Source organism: Podarcis filfolensis, assembly GCF_964270895.1.
Source record: "Podarcis filfolensis genome assembly, chromosome: 9".
In the NCBI taxonomy this organism is placed as follows: Eukaryota; Metazoa; Chordata; class Lepidosauria; order Squamata; family Lacertidae; genus Podarcis; species Podarcis filfolensis.
The window spans coordinates 65,612,849-65,638,399 of NC_139610.1; the positions used below are offsets into that span (position 1 = coordinate 65,612,849).

The 25,551-nt window shown below is 42.7% G+C and overlaps 1 protein-coding gene across 2 annotated transcripts in view; it reads right to left on the reverse strand.

Moving 5' to 3' along the window:
* Positions 1–25,551, reverse strand: part of CFAP299 (cilia and flagella associated protein 299) — a 328,820-nt gene that overhangs the window by 218,180 nt on the left and 85,089 nt on the right. For both annotated transcript variants that reach the window (XM_083571926.1, XM_083571927.1), the window contains one exon: positions 642–732. In XM_083571926.1, coding sequence (XP_083428052.1) covers positions 642–732 — 91 coding nt within the window. The remainder of the gene's footprint in view (positions 1–641; positions 733–25,551) is intronic.

Here is a 25,551-nt window from a genome sequence, read left to right on the forward strand (position 1 = left end):
CAAGAGAACCCAAGGCACATGTGGGCCAACTCAGTGGCTGCTACCAAGTTTTTCAAAAGCAGCCAAGTATTTAAGGATAAGGAAGAGTTCAGAATGCTCATCATTGTAGTACAGTACTAAAATGTAAATATCAGAAAAATGTAAATACACCACTACACACAGTTTTTTGTATCTTAACATTTGGCTGCACTGATGAGTATCTGCATTAAGAGTATGAAATTTTAAGTGCGTGCATTTCAGCTGCACTTACAAAAGGACCCTGTCAAAACTTGTGAAAGTTTGCCATAATATTATTTAGGAAAACAAGAATACCCCGTCCCATGCGCATATGCACACATATGAAATGGAGAGTTGTGTTTTCATACAGATCTTATATGTCTATACGGAAATAGATCTACTCCATTCTTTACTCTCCAAGCCTTCACACAACCTACTGACATTCGTTTTTATGTAAAAAAAATTAAAAAATCAAGTTGTGCTTTGATCAATTGATTTCTGAGCCTTTCCTCAATTTCCTTCATAAGCTTCATTCTATTTAACATTTCCATGTTGAGAACCCATAATAGTCGCAGTATTCGGATGACAGCTTTTCACTGCAATCTCACATTTTTCTACAGAACATTCCTTTCAAATTTACTTACAGACATTTTGCCGTTGCGGTTGGCTTCCTCCCTCTCCGCCAATGCCTTCAGAAAGTCGTCTTTCAGCTCTTTTCCTGCACTTGCCAGAGCTCTGGTAAGGGAAAGACAGAACACAATGTTTGTTTCCGGCTCTTTCTGTCTTCTTCCTCATCTAAATAACATTTAAACAAGAGTGAATAATAATAAATAAAAAATAATTAAAAGAGCTCAGTCCAAGAGAAGATTCATCAGTACCTTGACAATGTTCCAAACCAATCTTACATATTTCAAAAAGGACTGCAGATTTTTTAAATAGAAAAGTCTGAATTAATAAACACAACTCCAACACACTGTGTGCGGCAAGGCTGAACTGAATAGTAGAGCCACCGCATCTAAAGCCATGATGCTTTTGCCAAACAGGGCAACAAACGGGGGCAGTATTTTTTTTGTTTGTCAGCTCCAAACAAATGCAGCAAAGAAGGCCAGATCAGGCCCACTACCAGCAGCTGGACTGGTTTGGAACCCAGCAGATACTTGTGGGCTTCCCATAGGCATCTAACAAGGTAAAGGGACCCCTGACCATTAGGTCCAGTTGTGACCGACTCCGGGGTTGTGGCGCTCATCTCGCTTTATTGGCCGAGGGAGCCGGCGTACAGCTTCCGGGCCATGTGGTCAGCATGACTAAGCCGCTTCTGGTGAACCAGAGCAGCGCATGGAAATGCCGTTTACCTTCCCGCCGGAGCGGTACCTACTTATCTACTTGCACTTTGACGTGCTTTCAAACTGCTAGGTTGGCAGGAGCAGGGACCGAGCAACGGGAGCTCACCCTATCACGGGGATTCGAACCACCGACCTTCTGATCGGCAAGTCCTAGGCTCTGTGGTTTAACCCACAGCGCTACCCGCGTCCCACTCATAGGCGTCTAGTTGCCATTAAGAACAGAATGCTGAACTAGATAGGACTTCTGTCTTATGTCACCATGATACTCATCCACCAGTCAGTGGCAGTTGTACATACTATGTGGCAACCAGCTGAAGCACCTTTGTGATTAGACTGCAGGGATCAAAACAATTTATGTAGTCCCCAAAATGAGGGGTGATCTTGGTGTACTTCCTGATAAGGTAGTTCTTTACGAAGATGTCGTCTAATTAAAGCAGATTCTCCTGTGCACTGTGCTGAATATAAATATCTAAAGCACAGGAGACCATATTATAATGCAGGTTGTGGACCCCTGGCCTAAGCCAATACCGCTCACATTCTGTAACCAATAAAGTTGTGCCCTAAATTTTGCCCATTAACATTAACCTGAAATTCTGTGTCCTTGCGTCTTTATTCTCCTGAGGGTGGCTTGGGGCCCTTGACACGCAAATGTATGTGTGCATGCACCCACATCACATATCAATGCACACCAATGGTCATATACGACTGCCCTTCTTCATCAATTTTAATAAAAAGCTTATAAAAAGCTAACCCTCCAGAGAAAAGGAAGCATAGCAAGGAGGGGAGCTCTGCATGGACACGGGTGCCCCCATGCCCACAAGGAACAGTTGGATATATTTGTGTTGAGAATAGTCAAGCTTTGTACAGTTTTCCTATGCCCTCTCTGTTTTCCCAGGGAAGGGAGAAGTGGCAACTAGAAAAGGGAAAACGGTCGGAAGGGATTCTTTAGCCCCTGCTATGCATTTCTCCTGTTTGACTAAGTTTACTTAACACTCAGTGACCTGAAAAAGCTTGTAAAAATAAATACCAAAAAGAAGTTATTTCCTCAAAAAGGAAAAAAAGAAAAGAAAGGAAGCTAGAGTAATTTCTTTACAAAGGATTAGAGCTACACTTCGCTTTACTGGCATGTAAACACTCAGTTATTCTATTGTTAACATATTCACGCAATTGCACCCTTTCAATGCAGTATAAGGGCAATGCAAAAAAAGGCAAGAGAAAAACTGAAAGCTGTGTTTAATGATTAACCAGCAAGTTATGCATGCTATGACAATGTCACACATACAATCTAACAAGCTTCCTGAAGCCCATTTCTTCAGTCCTTCCATTGCAGAATCTTCAATGTAATCTAATTTATTAGAAAGGGAATATTCCACAGGGAGATCATTCTGCGCAAACCATATTGGAATGGGAATGAGAAGCTCAAGCTTTTTATGTTTGATGTTTTATTGTGCTGAAAGTTTTAATTTGTTGGAAACTGTCCGGAGTGGTTGTGTCCCTGACGGGCTGGGGCAACCCAGTCAGATGGGCAGTGCGCATACACACACACAGACACACACACACACATATATATAGACACACACGCACACATATATATCTGTAAGCAATGACAGCCTGTCTATTAAAAGATGGATTGAATTTTCCTGGATACAAAGATGGCAAAAAAACAAACACACCCAAAGCTAAGTGTTATTGGCAAACTGTTGACATCGCAGACTCATGATGACAATCCCCACCAGAGGCTTCAATAAGATGACAATGAAACTGAGGCCAAATCAGGGCAAGCCCTTGTTGAAACTTGCCGCCCTTGTTCTGCAGGAAAGCATTGGTGCAAGTCATTAATTAATGGAACACCATTACAAAGTGCACATAAAATGGTGCCACCCATTAAACTGAAACACTCATTGCTACCCAGCCAGAAGAAGACTTCTGCGTTATGAGTATGTTCTTTGCAGCACTATTCTGTGTCTGATACTACTTCACTACATTGCCTCTAAAACGCACGTCTGCAAAGCAACTGCTTGGGTTGCTTCTGGTGGCCCTCAGTTGCAAAATAAGAATTTACCAATGAAAATGCAGTTCCCATTATCCTCACCGCGTCCTGTATCAACTGCCAAGTCTAAAAAGTCTCTCCCTCCCACAAAGTCACTCTCCCTGTGAGACAAATGTCCATACAGGGCAGCGGAAAGGCCTCCCTTGGGAGGTTGTAGACTCTCCTTCCCTTCAGGTTTTTAAGCAGAAGTTGGATGGCCATCCGTCATGGATGCTTTAGCTGAGATTCCCACATTGCAAGAGGTTGGATTAGATAACCCCTGGGTCCCTTCCAACTCTACAATTCTATGATTCCATGGCAATCAAAACAGCCCCAGGCAAAAGCCAACTCTTAAGACCAGACCAGAATGCACCTAGGAAATCTGTGTAAAATACTGGATGGGCCTGGATTTAAGGACATAAGAAGAAGCTGCTGCATCAGGCCAATTAGTAGTCCAGTATTCCTGTTCTCGACAAATAGACAGCATCTTAAAAAGCAGAGACATCACCTTGCCAACAAAGGTCCATATAGTAAAAGCTATGGTTTTCCCAGTAGTGATGTATGGAAGTGAGAGCTGGACCATAAAGAAGGCTGATCGCCGAAGAATTGATGCTTTTGAATTATGGTGCTGGAGGAGACTCTTGAGAGTCCCATGGACTGCAAGAAGATCAAACCTCTCCATTCTGAAGGAAACCAGCCCTGAGTGCTCACTGGAAGGACAGATCATGAAGCTGAGGCTCCAATACTTTGGCCACCTTGTGAGAAGAGAAGACTCCCTGGAAAAGACCCTGATGTTGGGAAAGATTGAGGGCACAAGGAGAAGGGGACAGAGGACGAGATGGTTAGACAGCTACCAGCATGAGTTTGACCAAACTGCGGGAGGCAGTGGAAGACAGGAGTGCCTGGCGTGCTCTGGTCCATGGGGTCATGAAGAGTCGGACATGACTAAACGACTGAACAACAACAACAACAGTTGTTACGGCCAGATGAAATGCCTGTGTGGGAACATTATTAGTGAAAGCCATGCAGTTGGGTATATAGTACTATGGCTGCACAGATTCTACCAACCAGAAACACATCAACCTAATCTCATTTAAGAAACAGGTGCTCACTCAAGAGAGGGGAAATGCTTGGTGAGTACATATCATATTTTTGTATCTAATAATCAAGAGTGATAAAAATAATAAGTTTTTCCATACATTATCAATTGTTTTTTATCTTTTTTCCCATGAGAACAAGGGATTCCCCCAAAAAGATGGCCACAAGACTCCTGTTCTGGAGAACTGGCTTGCAGTTGATTATGGCACAAAGGAAACTTGTGAGTCAGGGCAATGCTTTGTGTGAGTTTCAAAATGCTGACACTGAAGATTTATTAATGATTTCTTTAGTTTCAGTTATATATCCCTACAGGAGGAAGGTGGGATTTTGACACATTTCATAGAATCATAGAGTCAGAAGACACCCCAAGGGTCATTTAGTCCAATGCAGCTATCTCAGTGAAAGCATCCAAGAGAGATGACTATCCAAAAAGATTTAAGGAAGAAGAGCCCACAACCACCTGAGGGGGTCCGCCCCACAGTCCAACAGCTCTTTCTGTCAGAAAGTTCTTCCTGATGCTTAGTCAGAATCTCCTTTCTTGTAACTTGAATCTATTGGTTCAATTCCAGCCTTCCAGAGCAGGAGAAAACAAGCTTGCTCCATCTTCCATGTGACAGCCCTTGAGATATTTGAAGATGGCTATCATATCTCCTCTCAGTCTCTTGTTTTCTAGGCTAAACACACCCAGCTCCCTCAACTGTTCCTTACAAGGCTTGGTTTCCAGACCCTTGATCATCTTGGTAGCCCTCCTCTGAACATGTTCCAGTTCATCAATAACCTTCTTAAAATTGTGCTGCCCAGAACTGGACACTATTCCAGGTGTGGTCTGACCAAGGCAGAATAGAGTGGCACTAATACTTCCCTTGATCTGGTCACTATTCTTCTGTTGATACAGCCTAGATAACACATTGCAAATATTATCACCTAACATTAGGCAGTCCATTTCAATACCTAATCAGTGTGATTAAAAAGAGGTCCCAACTGCAACACCCTACCCTGACAAGAAGAAGGAAGGAAGGAAGGAAGGAAGGGGAGAAGTGGTGTTTGACCTATTAGCATCAAGTTGATGGAACAACCGTAAAGGAAAAGAGAACATAAAGAATCAGTTTTACTTGGTAAGAAAACTTCAGCCATGGGCCATCAAACCTTATTTCAGAAACCACCTCTTAGCCAGTCTTCAGCTTCTGGTTTCTCTATATACAGGTCTCCACGAGCATTTCCTCTCCCATTAAAGCTAACACTTCAGCACAAAAACTTATTTTTAAAAGAGCTAACCTAATACATTTTCAGCTTTCAAAGAAGCAATAATGAAACTGTCCATACTCTCTAGGGGATGTATATTCACTACTGATCTTCAAATGAGATCAGCAGGCCGCACGCTAAGATGCTCAGAACAGCCTTTTGTAAACCGTTGGAGGTCAGCAATTTGCCGGATGCAAAGCAAAAAAAATTAAAAATCTGCTAGAATTATCTACTGCTGGGACAAAGGACTTCCAAGGATTCACAGATGAGCTGAAGGAGGAGTCGGAATCCGGGAACGGGTTGTTCCAGCTGGACTGGTCCAGCTCAGTGGCATGGCCAAATGATGCTTTGTAGAAAGTGATGGGAGAACAGCTTGTGCTTTAAATATCTACAGTCTAAGAGTGCAATAAGCTCTTGTTGCAGGAGATGAAGGATGATGTGGAGCTTCTGGCTCATCCTCAGTCATGTGCACCAAGATATCCCTGATTGTTAAGGGGTGCTGGTTAGGTTTTATTTATCACATAAAGAAGCAACCTTGCATGCTTTGCATGATGTATGAATATTGTTATGGGGAGCGGGGAGTTCAGAATTCAGAATTCAGAAAAATCACCAAATGGATTCAGCCAAATGTAAATGTTATTTAGCTGTGGAGTCGATTTAAAACAAAATCCATTCAAACGTTTCAAAAACACCTTAAAGGGAGGATTGATTTCTCACATTCATTTAAAATCTGGTACAGGTAATTTAAGGTAAAGTGTTATTTCACCTGTAACCCGTACACCCCATCTACAACATATTGTAGACTCTTACTAAAAAACATATTTTTGTACAAAAACTGCTAATTACTGGATTCTGCTGTTCAACTTTTTTTTAGCATTCTTTTTTAATTTCTTTGTTTTATTTCATTAAAGAAAAAAGGAAAGGAAAGGAAAGGAAAGGAAAGGAAAGGAAAGGAAAGGAAGGAAGGAAGGAAGGAAGGAAGGAAGGAAGGAAGGAAAGGAAACACGGGGGGGGGGGGACCTGCCAACTTACATTAACAGTACATGTAAAAATCAATACACCCAAATTAGTTTACACGTAAGAGTAATATATGCTGTCCAATTGCCCAAATCTGGATCCAAGAAAAATAGAAAGTACATTCAAATGCAGCAAGTACGTTAAGGTCACCAAACCACTGTGTAATAGATTGGGGTTATTTATCCTTCCAGGCTCAAAGTATAAATCTCTTAGTGGCTCTTAGGGCACGTAAAATCCATTCTTGCTGTCCATTAATATAATTTAGAAGTACATGAACGTCCACAAACTTCAAGGATTTCACTAATACAAAATTGATAAGGACAACAACTTTAGACCAAAAAAAAAAAGAAAATATCACTGGACATGCCCACATCATGTGTATCACTGAGGAATTGCCAGCATTACACCTCCAACAGACACAAGATAATATCATCAAGGCAACTATCTGTAAACAAATGATAAATGCCCATAAAATGGCAAAAGCGGTTTCTTTCCAAAATAGGTTTTATTTTAAATAATTGCAATCACAGTAAATAAAGAGTCCCCTTGTAATATATCAGTGGTTCAGTGCTCAGATGTCGCTCCGGTAATCAGACGTTTTGTCCCCAAAGGGCTTAGTTATCGAGCTATCAAAATCAATTATAACAGAATTGCAATGAGTAAAGGAAAATTAAAAATTAAAATACACTGAGAATGCATGATTGAGACCTACCTTTGTAGTAAATAATATACAAAAGACGACAGTATATAAACGACTTAAAGCATTATACTTCCAGCATCTATCTGAATTAGATAGTGCCTTCCTATAAAGACACTGTAAAGTACAGTATACGTGAAATTTCAACTTTTGCTGAACCAATCTCCATTTTAAATCTAAATAAACATTCTGCATGGCTTCTAAAGCAACTTTCTGAATTTTTTTTTGGGGGGGGTGTTGTACAGCATATTCTAACTCCATGTTCTATTCTTCTGGAAGCTCTTGAACTTCTACTTTACTTTCACTAATATATTGGTGAAAATAGCATACAAAAACACAGTAGGGAACATTGCTTGCAAAAAAAAATTTACATTAGTACAAACTGTGTACAGAGGAGGAATTCACATGAAAATCCTAGTGCATTGTTACAAGGACTTGTTCTTATTTTTAAAAAAAATCACAAATTGCTGCAGGTACGCAGAGAACTATATTTATCACAGGAAAAATGAGAAACCGAGGGAATCCAAATTGACAGAACATTCCAGCTCTGCTTGATAAGCACAATTTATGTGCACTAATCAGTGTTCAGTCAACCTTCAAGTGAGACTTGCACCATTTGCATTCAAATCTTTGTCCAGTTTGATTCATAGCCTGTAGCTCTGCAGAATGACAGGAACCAAACTGGACTCCACATCACCAAAGAGGATGCTAAGGAGCAATGTTCCACAGCAAGGCCAGGAATCTGACGGGACCATCAGCTTAGTCTCCTAGAAAATCCCCTAAATTGGATGTCCAACAAGTCAACTACGATCCCAGGGAGGTTTCGGTCGATCGCGGTCTCTTTTTCCTTTGCAGGGGAGAAAGAGCATCTGGCCCCGCCCCCTCTCCCCGCCCTCCATTTGCGCATGATTGGAAGATAGAGTTTTCGCTGTGAGGCTGATTGTTTCCTTTTGCTGAGAGACTTTTTCCTTTTCCCCCTAAAGAAAGCTCCACCTTTTTTTACCTGCCCCTCTTTAAAAAGCTCAACAACTCAACAACTTTGATCTGAACCCCCCAAAAAAGGTCAACAACTCTTGACTTTCCTCCCTAAGATCTGAACCTCTCCAAAATAGCAGTAGATCACTGCCAGTTTTTTTATTCTGTGAGTAGATCACAGTCTCTTGGGAGCTGGCCTAAAGCATTCAGAGATCCATCCAGGGCAAACCACCCTTGCGTTACAGAGGAATTTCATACAAGTGGAACATTGCACTTCTATTTATGAAGGAAGAAATATAAGCTTTCACTCTCCCCGCGCATGGATTGGGTTAAGAGAGAGCTACTCTTTACAATGACTAATTGGATTAGGAAGTTACTTTTTAAAAGAAAGCTTAAACTCTTACCATTTCTGACATATTTGGCACACACTCAATTGAGAAATGTGCTATAAAACTCTTGATTGCTACTTACATAATCTAATGTACAGGAAATACCTCTGGAAGGGCCTTAATCCCACGTATTTTATTGTTTAATAAAATGAACAAGTAATTGCAAAAACTACACTCAGTATATGATACGCGAAACTCTACAAAGCCAAGGCTCTCTCTCTTTTTGGAAAATATTTTGGTTGCTTATGCACTTTATTTGAACAGTTTCCATGGTTATCACAGCTTTGGCTGACAAGGAGAAACCTACACCTGACATAATATTGGCACTGATATTACAAACAGTTAACAGCAAGCTACCAGCAACGTGGTCCTGTCATTTATCCAACATTCACAACTTTTTTTAAAAGGTTCTTTTATCAGCTCTAGGCTAAGTTCATTAAAAGAAAAAGAAAAAACATCACTGCTGTCAAGGGTGGTTTTTTAAAAAAAAATATTTTAAGGAAGTGTTTCAGCGTGCTTCCTAATGTGATTAGCAGAGCTAACATGAAGAGAGGACCTTGCCCTGAATTCTGGATTCACGATAAAACACACAACTCACAGCAATAAATTATCGGAAATCAGGCAAATTATCAGAAATCAGTCGACAAGGCAGTATTTCCTTGCATTGCACATCACTCATTTATTGCAGGCATGTCCAGCTCCCAAGAGACTGTGATCTACTACCACCATTAAAAAAACTGGCAGTGATTGACCCACTGGATTGATCAATGTTGTTAGGGAGGAAGACTCAAAGCGGTTGAGCCTTCTGGGGGGAGGAAGACCCAAAATTGTTGCTTATTTTGGGGGCGGGGGGCGATCAGGATCACACAATCGACTGTTGGACGTGCCTGATTTATTGAAATTGTTACCTTAAGATGTGATGATGGCTTCTAGCTATTAGGACTGGGCAATGGGTGGTTAAACCACAGTGCCTAGGACTTGCCGATCAGAAGGTCGGCTGTTCAAATCCCTGCGACGGGGTGAGCTCCCGTTGCTCGGTTCCTGCTCCTGCCAGCCTAGCAGTTCGAAAGCACATCAAAGTGCAAGTAGATAAATAGGTACCGCTCCGGCGGGAAGGTAAATGGTGTTTCCGTGCGCTGCTCTGGTTCGCCAGAAGCGGCTTAGTCATGCTGGCCACATGACCTGGAAGCTGTACGCTGGCTCCCTCGGCCAGTAAAGCAAGATGAGCGCTGCAACCAACCCCAGGGTCAGTCAAGACTGTACCTAATGGTCAGGGGTCCTTTTACCTTTAAATGTATTGATATATTGTCCAGGACCAGTTTGAGTGCCACAGTGCAATGGCGCCTTCACCCAGTAGTATATTGTGGGTGAAACTTGCCTTTCCCTGAATCCCTCCACCGCCAGCCCCTGGTGCACCAAGGAACAAGCTCCACCAGCCCCAATCCTGTGAGGTGCCAGGGTGAAAACGCCACTGCTCCCACTAACAGAGCTGAGGCAATTTCACCCCAGCACTTTGAGGGGCTGATGCAGCTTGTTCCTCCCGCCGCTTTTCAACGTCACGACGTATAACTGTATTGTGGTGTTAGGCTGGTGATAAGGTAAAGATAAAGGACTCCTGACAGTTAAGTCCAGTCACGGACGACTCTGGGGTTGCAGCGCTCATCTTGCTTTGCAGGCCAAGGGAGTCGGCGTTTGTCCGCAGACAGTTTTTCTGGGGCATGTGGCCAGCATGACCAGAGCAGCGCACGGAAACACCGTTTACCTTCCCGCCGGAGCAGTACCTATTTATCTACTTGCACTTTGATGTGCTTTTGAACTGCTAGGTTGGCAGGAGCTGGGTACGAGCAACGGGAGCTCACCCCATCACAGGGATTCGAACCGCCGACCTTCCAATCGGCAAGCCCTAGGCTCAGTGGTTTAACCCACAGCGCCACCCGCGTCCCTGGGCTGGTGATAGATAAATATAAAGAAATATAAATCTCAGCTGTCATTGGAAGATGCTGCCTCAGCACTCATCAAGAGCCAGCGTGGTGTAGTGGTTAAGAGCGGTGGACTCGTAATCTGGTGAACCGGGTTCGATTCCCTGCTCCTCCACATGCAGCTGCTGGGTGACCTTGGGCTAGACACACTTCTCTGAAGTCTCTCAGCCCCACTCACCTCACAGAATGTTTGTTGTGGGGGAGGAAGGGAAAGGAGATTGTTAGCCGCCTCCTTAGGGTAGTGATAAAGAGGGATATCAAATCCAAACTACTCTTCTTCTTCTTCTTCTTCTTCTTCTTCTTCATTTTAAGTAAAACTCAACTTCCAAACCAGTCAACATTCATACATGGAGTGAGTAGAAGTGCCATCTTCAGATATCAAAATGTCTTAGGCTGGCCCAGGGTCACCTCAATAGCTATTAGGCAGGATTGCTAAGTGGGTATAATTTAGCAATACTTTTTAAAATGAAAACCAGACGGCTGTTTGAGTTGTATTTGGTAAAGATTTAGTTGCTGTCCATAATTTTTATTCGCAATAATTGCCTTTTGCCATTTTAAACAGTTAATATTTATACTCGGGAGAAACATCACTTATTTCTGGGTAAGGTTAAAAAACAAGGAAGTGACATGGAGACTGGAATGACTAATCTTGCCTCAAAAAAGCAGATGGAACGGGGGAGGAACTGGCTCAGTGATAACCAATATAGTCTCATTTCCCTATTATACGCTGACATATAAGTTTAAAATGTGACACTTGTATTAAATGTAAATGTTTTAAGGCTTGCACTGCGTAATGTTAAGAACTGGAAATTGGAAGTATGCATAAAGGATAAATGAAGAAACAAGTGAATTGATTAGCCTAATGTTTTGACCATATATAGATTGTGGTTTATATGGTGTTAGACACAAACCATTTTGGACAAATCAGTAATGTCCATACATTGGACAACACCCCTATATCCAGCATAATGTGATTTTGAAAGATAAAAATCCCACAAGGAAGCTATTGTGTCTATCCTTGTTTAATGGTCTGATGTGGTACAGCAATAAAGCTTCCAGCACATTTGAAAAGCTAAGCAGGGTCCGGTGTGGTTTCAAATTGGATGGGTAACCAGGGGTTGAGATACTCACATTTTAGGGGGTTGGACTAGATGAGCCTCAGGGTCCCTTCCAAATTACAATTCTATGATTCTACTCTTCACACGATTAGAGCACAGAACACATAGCAATGGGAGAACTTCAGTATTTCTCCATTCATGTTTGAAGCCCTCTAAACTCTGGAAGTATGAGCTTTCCTAACACGAAACTTGCTTTTTCAAAGATGCATGTGGGAAAAGCTTGTGGTCTCAAGAGCCTTGGAATCTTGTTATAAATATATTTTCACAGGCAGCAATTGGAGAAATAACTACGCAAAATCTAAGAAGCACAGACATCAAAAGTATCAGGAGTGCATGAACCTTGGATCACACTGTGTAAAAGGCACTTTTAAAAATAAACACTTTTAGATCAAATCATAATATTAATCTATTTTAAGGAAAAATACTGCATCTGTTATTAAGCACTTTTGCGATACAAGGCTTTAGTCCTAGCAACATAGCAGGCCCTGGAAAGTATCACATCAAAGTAGAGATACTTATCAAGACCTAAACAACACTTACGGAAGAGTAACAAATTAAAAGCTTAGCAAAAACTAATGGTAATAGTAACCTCAAGAGATTTTCAACTTTTCGCTCCCCAAGTGAAAAGTTCCTAAGAAGCTATGCAAACAAGCAATCAGCTTTTGCAACTCTTGCTCAAAAATCACAGAGATTTCTTCAGAAAAATAGAAAATCTAGCTCCTACACCCTTGCACAAGTCATAATTTCCACCTGAAATATTCATATTCAAGATCACAAGGGATGTTGTAAGGAGAAATGAGAAAGAAATTCACTCCGACAAAAAGGGCGGGCACGGCAAACGCTGGAGAACAACATCTGACTAGCAAGAATGGCAGTAGGAGTCCTCCATGGGCATGCACACACAGAATTTTCCTGCAAAGGTGATTTTGCTGAGGCTAAGTTTGCCATGATTCATACTGACCCAGCATGCAAAACATTCTGGGCTACTTAACAGATAGACTCAAGCACATTAGGCCTAACAATAATTTCATTTCCCTTTGAATTTATATACTACCTTTCTACAGTGGTACCTTGGGTTAAGTACTAAATTCGTTCCGGAGGTCTGTTCTTAACCTGAAACTGTTCTTAACCTGAAGCACCACTTTAGCTAATGGGGCCTCCTGCAGCTGCTGCGCCGCCAGAGCACGATTTCTGTTCTCATCCTGAAGCAAAGTTCTTAACCTGAAGCACTATTTCTGGGTTAGCGGAGTCTGTAACCTGAAGCATCTGTAACCTGAAGCGTCTGTAACCCGAGGTACCACTGTATATTACTATGCACAAGGCAGAAGCTGAAGAAACAACAAAATAGATAGCAAAGATCACACACATAGTAATAATCTGATCCAACACCAAAAAACCCCACAACAATTTTAAAATAAACAACTTCTTTCAAATAAAGCACTGTTTAATAATCCATTGCGACACAGGTGTCACTGTGGTCTAAACCACTGAGCCTAGGGCTTGCCGATCGGAAGGTCAGCGGTTCGAATCCCTGTGACGGGGTGAGCTCCCATTGCTCGGTCCCTGCTCCTGCCAACTTAGCAGTTCGAAAGCACATCAAAGTTCAAGTAGATAAATAGGTACCACTCCGGCGGGAAGGTAAACGGTGTTCCCGTGCGCTGCTCTGGTTTCACCAGAAGCGGCTTAGTCATGCTGGCCACATGACCCGGAAAAACTGTCTGTGGACAAACGTCAGCTCCCTAGGCCAATAAAGCGAGATGAGCGCCGCAACCCCAGAGTCATTTGTGACTGGACTTAACTGTCAGGGGTCCTTTACCTTTTTTAAATAATCCATTAGAATATACAGTGGTACCTCTGGTTGCAAACGGGTTCCGTTCTGGAGGCCCATTCGCAACATGAAAAGAACGCAACCTGCAGCGGTGCGTGTGCGCACACGCAGGTTGCGATTCGCCACTTCTGTGCATGCGCGTGATGTCATTTTGCACTTCTGTGCATGTGCGAGCGGCGAAACCCGGAAGTAACCCTTTCCGGTACTTCCGGGTCGCCATGGAACATAACCTGAAAGAACGTAACATGAAGCGGACGTAACATGAGGTATGACTGTAATATCAAATGGTAAATCAGTGCGGGCTGCTGAGTGAACTAGGCCAATCATACTATTGGAAGCCATAATGCACGTGATGGTCCTTTAGGTTTGCTGAAATACTACATTTCCACAATCCGCTGGAATTGGAATTAAAATAGGCTTCTGCACAGCACTGGGAGAAGCTCTCCTCTGGGGTGGAGCCACACCAATAGCCTACCAGCTGGTGAGTTCCTGCCACTTCCTGGGAGGGGCAAGGTGGCAGCAAGGTTGGGTCTGCCCAGGTGCACAGGTGCAGCCTATGTGACAAAACCCATCCGATGTTCCCCCCAGTACAACTGTGCATCCTGACCTCACTACCAGCTTACCCTTTCCCCATTTAAGCACCAATGATGACAACCAATTTCAGTGGGATATAAGAACGATTCACTTAATCTGGATGCATCCCTAAGTCTGCAGGGAGCAGCTCTTTACTAAAATGTGTAAAGTGCCTAGTGGTTCAACACACTTTCTGTCAGTAAAAAATAAATAAACTAACATTTATTTGCAGCTCTGCACTTGAAAACCTTGTTCAGGGTAAGCATGGCAGTCACTAAAAAAGAATGTCAAATAAATCAGTAACCTTACCAAAAATAAAATAGGAATAAAACTGCAGAGGCAGAATAAAACTATATTCCAGCTATTCTAGAAAGCCTGGTGAAATACTTACGTTGTACTAGAAAGATGTAAGAATAAGTGCCAGGCAAGCCTCTCTTGGTTTAAGGTGCCACAGCAGAAAAGGCCATTTGAACAGTTACCATTCACCGAAATTTGGAAAGTGTGGGTGCCCAGGCAAGAGCATCTTATTTTAAAAAGGGGGGGGCTGGAACTCACCATGGACACCGCCCTTGTTCTCTTGTAATGGCAGTGAAAGCCACCTGAGAGGTGTCAGAACTGAGTTCTAGAGAGTTCCAGCTGAAAAAAAATCCTGCAAAGATCTTAATGCAAGGGGAAGTACATGCGAGAAAAGATGGTCATTCAAGTACCCAGGTCCCGAGCCATATAAATAAGAACGCTATGTTAGGAGTATTTTTCTTAAGCCAGTTGAAACACTTATGCAGCAAGTGAAAGTTAACATCCTTGACAGACACTTTCCCCCACATTCCACTTCCAGCAACAGAAACCCACATCTTGTCTTGATTATGGACAACACCTCTGAGGATAGCTTTCTTCCTCTCTCAACTTGCTGAAGGCTTCAACAAAAGATGACTGGCCAACGCTCCACTTAAAATTATCTCAGCGAGGAAAAGGGCAGGAAGAAATGCATACCTGTGCACTTTAGCTAACAGGTGGTGCAGTTAGCAACAACGAATGAAAGGGGAGGGGAGCTTTAAGTGAGCACACTTCGCCACAAAGCTCTTATCTCTTCATGCTTGGCTGCCTGACCATTCTCCACTTCAATTAGTAGCCCACTATTATGCAAATAACATGGAAGCCAGAAGTCATGCACCTGTGCTCGCCTCCATATTTAATATTCCTACGAAGGTCTTAAACCCTGTTCTGCGGCAGAGAAGCGTGCAGGAATGCTCAGCTCAGGTTACGGTCAGCCAGGTGAAGTACCTTTTCGACTGGAACAATCGTTTGCAAAGAATTCAAAGGGATGCAGAACATTCCGCCTTGATCTTGGGAACAGGACCACTTAGTGCAACGGAAATATCTACCAATATATATAATATGGGTTTGACATAGTTGGCAGTTCCGCAGCAACGCAGAAAACCTGACTGCAACCTGGTCTCAAGCAGGCTGGCCTAAAACAGTGTTTTCCAAACTTGGGTCTCCAGCTGTTTTTGAACTACAAGTGCCATTAGCCCTTACTACTGGGCCTACTAGCTAGAGATGATGGGAGTTGTGGTCCAAAAACAGCTGGACTACAGTTTCAAAAACACTGGCCTAGAAGAACCACAGAGTCCCCTGTTTGGAATATGGAAGGTTCCAGGTGCAGCATCTCCAGTTAAAAGATCTCAGCAGAACTAGATGTAGTCCAAAACATCTGGATGGAGCCAGGTTGGCGAATGCTGCTCTAGAGCCACTGCCATTCACAGGTTTAGCCAAGCTGGCCAGTCGTATAACATACTCAGCTATCTCTTTGCAGGGCTCCGTTTCTAAAACAAGAGTAGCCACTGCGGTGCCTCCCCAGATTTAGTGGACTTCAGATCCCATCATCCCTAACCACTGCCCATGGGGCTGATGGTACCTGGAGTCACAACATCTGGATGTTGGGTAAGCCTGTCCTAAAACATAGGTAAGGTAGGTAAAGGTAAAGGTACCCCTGCCCGTACGGGCCAGTCTTGACAGACTCTAGGGTTGTGCGCTCATCTCACTCTAGAGGCCGGGAGCCAGCGCTGTCCGCAGACACTTCTGGGTCACGTGGCCAGCGTGACGAAGCAGCTCTGGCGAGCCAGAGCAGCACACGGAAACGCCGTTTACCTTCCCGCTATTTATCTACTTGCACCTGGGGGTGCTTTCGAACTGCTGGGTTGGCAGGCGCTGGGACCGAGCAGCGGGAGCACACCCCGCCGCGGGGATTCGAACCGCCGACCATGCGATCAGCAAGTCCTAGGCACTGAGGTTTTACCCACAGCACCACCTGCATCCCAAAACATAGGTAATCTTTTACAAAAAAATTATGTGTTGCAAATAGCGATATTTCTGCTCCATCCCCTCAACCTTCCCAAGATGATAGTTTTTTGGTTTTTTTTAAAAAGGAGATAATCAGTCAAATATATCTTTCTATGACACTGACGTGCAACACATTTTCCTCGGGATTTTCAAAGATTATGTGTGTGTTTGTACAAGTTTGCCTGTGTTTTTCTTGGTAGTAAAACCATCTAGACAGAGCCGAAAGGAAAGGAATCGGCTCTGGGGTGGGGGGAAACAGCTGGGTTAGAAGTCACCCTTGAGAAAAAAGAATTCAAAAGCAATGTTTATACTTCAATTGGAGAGACTTTTTAAATGTTATATTTTATTTTGTAGCTCCATTTTAATGAAAAATGTCCACATCCTTGCCGCACATTTTATTCCTCGAGCCTAGAACCCAAGGGGAACGCGCAGAAATGAAATAAAACAAAACAAATATTAAGAGCTCTGTAAATGCAGCACTTGGAAATAACAAAGCAAACCTCAATCTATTCAGACGGAATCGCTCTAATAAAGCTTTACAGTCAAGTCATCACAAAACAAGTTAACTTCAGCCAATATTGAAAAGAACCAGAAAAAGCCTTGAAGCTGTATTCTGTATAATTACAATGGGAAATTAAGAAACAAGAATATGATTGAGGCCAGATTCAACCTTCATTCCCCACCCCAATACAAACTTTGGTCTATGCAACATGTACTAAAGGGTGACTGTAAGGGCCTATATAAATTGCTGGGACAGGAATCCAATGATAAAACTCATGAGAGATGTTAACTACGGTACATGCCGATTACTTTTATGCAATACACTGTTGTCCCCGAGTCCAAACTGTCACTTTGCATTTCTTAGTGCAGAAGGTATTGATCTGATGTGTAGAGATCTTTCCTGTTCTAATTAATTCAAGAGGGTTCTGGAAGCTTCTCTGTGTGAAAGAAACAAGCAGAAGGTTCATGATGTTTGGGTTATTCCTTCAGAGAAGCTGAGTACAGCTGGTTTAAAATGGTTCTGTTATCTTTTCTATCAAGGTCATGCTGACTATAAAATCCCAGGAGGAGCTCTTTCTCCTCCTATCTCTCTTCCTTCTGGTGTGCTGTTTAGTCTTAGTATAAGTTATTTTAAGTCTGTTGCAAATGGATTTCTTATGGACACTGCCAATCCCGAATGCCTTGGATTTGTGACCATTTATGCTCATTTGCCTTCAGTAGCAGTCAAGCTCTGCTGGAGAAAATATTAATTGCCTCTGGTCTATTTTTGGGGAACCCTGAAACATGCTTAAGTTTTTACTCTGCTAACTATACAGTGGTGCCTCAGGTTAAGTACTTAATTTGTTCCGGAGGTCCGTTCTTAACCTGAAACTGTTCTTAACCTGAAGCACCACTTTAGCTAATGGGGCTTCCTGCTGCTGCCTCGCCACCGGAGCATGATTTCGGTTCTCATCCTGAAGCAAAGTTCTTAACCCGAGGTACTATTTCTGGGTTAGCGGAGTCTGTAACCTGAATCGTATGTAACCTGAGGTACCACTGTACGTTGGAGTTCTACTCTGGATCAATATCAATTACCCTCAGAACTCGGAAAATCCAACCCTGCCCAGCTAGAACTCAACTGAGGAAGACCACTTCCCTAAATGCACTCTAATTATGAGTCATAGAGCAAATACAAATGAACGAATGGAATTGTACAATAATGGAATTGTAGAGTCGGAAGGGTCCCTGAGGATCATGTAGTAGTCTGACCCCCGGCAATGCAGGAATATGCAACTGTCCCGTACAGGGATTGAACTTGGAACCTTAGCATAATCAGCACCATGCTCTAACCAGATGAACTATCCAGGCTGAGCTAATCAGCTTGTAAATATTATAAAGGGATAAGAGTTTCAACAAAAGCCAGATCAATTAGAATCTGAATAACTGCTGCGTGAATTCTTCAAAGTCAAAAATTGGTTTTTATTGCTTCCGATTTAAAGGCTGTAGAAGACTCAACTTTCAAATATAACCCCCAAATAGGTTTGTTGACTTTTGTTAATCCAAGCATCTCAACTTTTGCCAAGAAGTAAATCTTTTCCTAATACTGTACTTTAAACAGTCTTACCACTACAGTAATTCAGGATAGTGGCTAAGTGGTAGTGACTAGTGTGGTTTAATTTTGTTTTTCAAAACACAGTAGTGTTCTTTGTAAAATAAAGGAAATAAAAATTACGTGCAAAAGATCTGTGGCATCTGTTTCCTATTTACAGTCTTTCAAACTTCCTAAATCCATTAATCAGAAGCATAACAACATTATATATATAATAAAAAGGCGAAATAAATAGCAAATGCTGGCTTCCCATTTATTTTCTCCATTCAGATTTTAACACAGTTGGTGAACTGCATAATGTTGGAAGCTCAACAATCAATGCTATTTCTAATCCTTTCCTGAAATACTAATGCTTATTCCACATCTCCTTTTTTGCCATTTCAGTAAATTTGGCAAGAGAGCGCTGAACAAAGACTCTTGCAAATTACAATTGGAGGCCTCCAACTCTTCGCTCACAGAGGAAAAGGGTTACAACTGTGTTTGCCCATCACTTTAAACCATAGTAAATGTTTAACTATGTTTAAATGTGAATGAGTAGCAAGCCGCTCAAAAGTCCCCACTTCACTCCTCCTCGACTTCTGGCCATGCAGTGGCAGGAACAACCACAAACTGTACATTCACGTAAAACCATAGTTAAACATTAATTATGGCTTTGAGCATGGAAGAGTAGGACCCACCTGTGCACAGAGGACATTTGGAACGAAAGAAGAACCCTTCTAGATGAGAAGAAATGTCCAGCTGTGAACTAGATGCCTTTAAGAAGGTATTACAGTGGTACCTCAGGTTACAGACTCCGCTAGCCCAGAAATAGTACCTCGGGTTAAGAACTTTGCTTCAGGATGAGAACAGAAATTGTGTAGGCCCCATTGGCTAAAGTGGTGCTTCAGGTTAAGAACAGTTTCAGGTTAAGAACGGACCTCCGGAATGAATTAAGTTCTTAACCCGAAGTACCACTGTATAGTGGTACCTTGGTTCTGGAATGGCTTAGTTGTCGAACAAATTGGTTCCCGAACGCCGCAAACTCAGACGTAAGTGTTCTGGTTTGCGAACGTTTTTCGGAAGCCGAACGTCCAACGCAGCTTCCGCTTGAGTGCAGGAAGCTCCTGCAGCCAATCGGAAGCCGCACCTTGGTTTTCAAACAGTTTTGGAAGTTGAACGGACTCCCGGAATGGATTAAGTTTCAGAACCAAGGGACCACTGTATTTGTAATATTTGGGGGATGTAGCAAGTCACCTAGAGATTTTCTTTGTAATATGAAGGCTTATATACATTGCTTAATTAAATAAATAAGAAGCCATTAAGCAGAAGATAAAGGCAACAACCCATCACCACTGCTGTTACTCAGCAACTCATATTCAGATGGATGCTTCCTCTGAACCAGTAGTTTCTACTAGAGCTGGGCGATATTACAATTAATTGACTGAAACAGATACGACGGCCAAACTGCAATACCAGTTTCAGACTTTTTGAGCTGGTGATACATCGCGGCTTCCCGGCCTCCGCCAACACACTCACTCTAGTCTGCCTGGCTCCTTCCTGCTCTGTACTGACAGAGGCCAGGAAGCCAGATCTAATTGCTTGACCAGTTGGGAAGAGGGCTTCCTTAAACCACCCGCCTCTTCAGCTGATCTTGGCAATTTGAGCTGGCGATACATTGTGGCTTCCCTGTTGGTGAAGCCACTGTACAGCTCCAGCTCACGGGAGGCAGAACGCTGGGGGGGGGGGGCGGCTTGCCCAGCTCACTGAGCTGAGCAAACCCCATGCCACTCTGGCTCCTGCAAGCAGGAGCGGTATGGGTTAGGGCTGGGCAATTTCAGACATTGTGATATATCAGTACATAATGATATTTAGCTGCTGATGTATCACAATGTTGAAAAACAGGTATCGCCCAGCCCTAGGTTCCACTTATTTACTTAACATTTCTTCTATACCCACCTTTCATTTAAAAACAGAGTGATGACATTAGAATTGCAATGGAAATTACACTTAGACTTAAATGACATATACCCGGAGTATTAATATTTGTAAGTACAATGAGGCAGCCTGCTCTAAGCTGCAGCATCTCTGCACTGAAAGTGCATGGACACCCAATACGGAGATGAAAAGAGTCAATAGCCCCCACCTAGCAGAAGGAAACAGGAAGGTGGCAAGGGCAGAACAGTGAATCATGCAGAGACATAGCTGGCAGCTCCCTCTGCAGATGTGTTATTAGTTATTTAGTTATTAACATACCAGCACAGTGGTACCTTGGTTCTCCAACTTAATCTATTCCGGAAGTCCATTCCAAAACCAAAGCGTTCTGAAACCAAGGAGCGCTTTCCCATAGAAAGTAATGCAAAATAGATTAATCCGTTCCAGACTTTTAAAAACAACCCCTAAAACAGCAATTTAATATGAATTTTACTAACAGGATCATTGATCCATAAAATGAAAGCAATAAACAAGGTACCGCAGTTACACAATCAATCGATCAGTCGGTAGCTGAACTGGGTTCCACACAGTCACAAAAACAAAACAAAAAGAGCTGTCAAAAAACAACAACAAAATAAATAGCAAAACAGACAGATCTCAGCGTAACACTCAAAATCGAAGCAAAACACTCAAAATGGAAGTGTGGCACTCAAATCGGAAGAGTAACACTCTAAATGGAGCACATTCAGCTTCCAAAAAAAGTTCACAAACTGGAACACTTACTTCTGGGGTTGCAGTGTTTGAATACCAAGGCATTTGAGAACCAAGGTAACACTGTATTTCTCTCAAGACACATTCACTGGCTGCGACACACTTGAAGATGAATAAACCCTCTACAGCAAGAGCTGTTAGGCGCTGGAGTCCATCCTGTCAGGGGAAGGCCCTGCTTTTGTGTTGCTCCCATTCATTTCAATGGAGCTTATTCAAGAGAAACTTGATGGGTTGAGCCCTAGCTTCTTAGTGAATGGCGCTTCTCAAGCGTCTGCAAGACAGCAGCAAGGCAGAGTTGTGTTGACAATTGGCTTAAAATCCACGGTGAAATTATCAGATTCTGGAACTCAGTTCTGAGAGCGGCCACTCAAACCCAACTCCAGTTACAAAAACAAAAAGTGTGTGTTACATTTGACAGAAGAATCCCTTTCGTTCTCCAGAAAAATATGAAGCCTGCTCCGTTGCCGATTTGCTAATATTAACATCTGCAACAGTTAATTCTACGTGGAGCAGTATTAATTACATTCCTTCGCGGAGTAAAGTTTCTCCAATAATTTATTACCTGATAAACTGTGTTGCTAGTTACCCAGTTTCAAAAACGAGCAGTTTCTAAAAGAACACACTATATACAAAACCAAAGCTCACACTCAAGGGTCAAAGTTTGTGACATGAATTAGGCAAGCAACTCCATCTGGAATGCAAAACTTTTATAGAAATAATATGTAATGCGTCTCTGAAGCAAAGAGCCAAAGATTTTCCGAGGTCTTTCCTTTACTTCTACCCCATTAAAACATATTAAAATAGGCTACCTTGGTGATGGAGTTTCTTAGAGCAAGTGCTTCATTATTCAATCAAAAATACAGGGGCTGTCCCCCTGCCCCCCGTCTATGTAATCTTTACTTCAATAAGTCTCCCCATTTAATTTGCTGGTCTTGTGGAACAACCAGAAGCAAGAAACAAATTTACCACTGCTTTTCAGCACTCATGAGCTAATTATGTGAGGTAAAAAGCCATGGTAAAGACAAACCTTAAATTGGTTTAAATGTACTCCTCATTCCCCCTAAATAATGTTTCAGAATTCTTATTAAAAAGTGAAGTTTTTAAAAAATGGCCTGCAACATTTTCAAGTTATTCTTGCATCAGTTAGGCTCAGAGAGCTCTTCAGTGGCATTATGTGGCAAAGCATTCAGAGCAGATAATATGGACCTCAGGCCTGTAGTGGTCACTTCAAATTGATTTTGCAGCTGTTTTTCAAGTTCTTGTTTGCCTTTCAACTTGAATTTTGACTAATGTTTTGTAACTTCCAGAGATAAGATGAAAACAAAATACATAAGCTGTATACGAAAGAGCAAACAAATGAATGAGTGAAATTAGAATACGCTGCATTACACTGCAAAAGTACCTTTGCTGCAAAACTGAAACTACCGTCTTGTAACTCTGATTTAGAAAGTTGAAAATGCATTGGAGTCCTAGGCACCAACTGCATGGGGCTGAGGACACCTCGGCACCCGACCCCAAAGTATGTAGGGACGGGGCTGAGCCCCCCCCCCCCAATCTTGAGGGGCCAAGCCTCCTCCCAACCACATGAAGTCACATGTGTGTCACACATGTGACACCAGATGCATGCGACGAGCCCCTCCCCCCCGTTAGGCGGAACTTGGCACCTCTGCTAGGACTGGTACAGTCCTGAAATTCTGGAAATATTGCCTTCTGTCTGCTATGGTGCCATGTCTGCTAAGGAGCTATCACAAAGAATTCTGAGCAACAGCATACACCTAAGTCTACTGGGTTTCACTGACACCCACATGAACGATGAGAGCAATCCAGAACATGTTCCTCTTGGGCTTGCCGATCAGAAGGTCGGCGGTTCAAATCCCTGCAACGGAGTGAGCTCCCGTTGCTCTGTCCCAGCTCCTGCCAACCTAGCAGTTCGAAAGCACACCAGTGCAATTAGATAAATAGGTACCGCTGCGGCAGGAAGGTAAACGGTGTTTCCATGCGCTCTGGTTTCTGTCATGGTGTTCTGTTGAGCCAGAAGTGGTTTAGTTCTGCTGGCCACATGACCTGGAAAGCTGTCTGTGGACAAACACCGGCTCCCTCGGCCTGAAAGCAAGAGGAGAGCCGCAACCCCATAGTCACCTTTTGACTGGACTTAACCGTCCAGGGGTCCTTTACCTTTTACATTTACCATATGCCCTATTAGCTGTCCATTGCAAAACAAGCTGTTTATTTAAAGTTTTATAATTTTAAAACAATTTCATATAATCTAACAGACATGAGATAAAAGAGTGGTATTCTTAATTCTATATGAGCCTGTTGGTTCACGAGCCTTAATTCTGCATGAAGCTGGTCACTCATGAAGATCTTCTAGTGAAGTTCTCCTTTGCATTCAGAAGAGGGCCTTCACTGAGGCAACAGCTAGGCAGTAAACTTCCTAGCGAAACCTCACTACCTGACCTCTCAGATAGCCTTCTGTTTGTTTCACACCACAATCCATGGTCTGGGAGACACAACAAGTTGATATTTAAGGGAAGGGAAGGCTCTGACTCATTCCAGTGTGCCATGCTATACCATGGTTTAGTGTGTTGCAGGAAGACAGCCATTCTCATAACACAAAACAACAGTAGATTGAGGCTCATTATCCCTATTAATTTGCCCCTACACAAGGGGCAAATTAATAGGGACACGGGTGGCGCTGTGGGTTAAACCACAGAGCCTAGGACTTGCTGATCAGAAGGTCGGCGGTTCGAATCCCCGCGACGGGGTGAGCTCCCGTTGCTCAGTCCCTGCTCCTGCCAACCTAGCAGTTGAAAAGCACGTCAAAGTGCAAGTGGATAAATAGGTACCGCTCTGGCAGGAAGGCAAACGGCGTTTCCGTGCGCTGCTCTGGTTCGCCAGAAGTGACTTAGTCATGCTGGCCACATGACCCGGAAGCTGTACGCCGGCTCCCTCGGCCAATAAAGCAAGATGAGCACCACAACCCCAGAGTCGGTCACGACTGGACCTAATGGTCAGGGGTCCCTTTACCTTTTACCTTTACACAAGAACTATGCTACACTAAGGGGGGCGGAGAGGATTGGCTGCACATCTGTTGGGCTTTTGAATAATCAATTCAGCTCCCTACGCATATAATTTCTCTGTTACTGTTGTACTGATTTGACATAGTACAATAGACCAGTGCAGCTGACACACCATCTATGGCATCCCACCGGAGACTCAATAAACCATATTTTTGCTACCTGCCTAGAACTGCAAAAATGGTGGAGTAACAATATGTGGCCATGTTTGGTTTAATGGGTCACAAGTTGAGCAGACCTGTAATTCAACTACCATCGACCCCAGGACCCTGCGTCCAAGACAAATTTTGTGGTTTTAAAAGTACAAAATTGAATCCCTCATGCTTTGTGTTTATTACAGTAAAAAAAAAATCTGCTCTCTAGAAACTGATGCCTGGCCGTTAACTGCTGTTAAGCAGTTTCAAGCCTTCTGAAAAATTCCACAGCCTAACAGAACTAAGTTGCCCCTAGAGACACAATGTAACATTTTGCTTAGGCACTTTATTGCTTTTCAGATGTTTAGGATAATGGAAACATACATAGACATTTTCAGTTGGAAAATAGCAACCAAATAAATGGATATTATTCATTGTAACAGAGTGTCATTGGCTTAAACCCTGTGTTGCCAGACAAGGCTTCATCAACCTGGTGTCTATCCCATGCTTTGGACTACAATTCCCATCAGCCCCAGACAGGATAAACTACAGATAGGTGGAGTTTTTTTAGTTCAAAGGCAAGTATAATCCTTCTATAATCAAAGTCCATCTCATTTGGGTTGGGGTACTGTTTGGGGTTTTTCGTTGCAAGGGAGTTTTTGCTGTGTGTTTTTTTGTATCTTTATTTTGTATCTTATGATTTATATGGAAATTGTTCATTTTGGTTGTGTGTTTTTTAAGGTTTCATTTATTGTTTATGGCTACTTCCGCTATGTTGTAGTTATGTATTCTTTTCACATTGTAAGCTGCTTTGAGCACGAACTGTACATAGGTGGCATACAAATAAAATTATTTATGTATGTATATAATTAGCACATAGTGTTACAGACTTGGACAAGCAATTTCTCACAGAGATTAGACACAGTGCAATCCACACCAGAGGC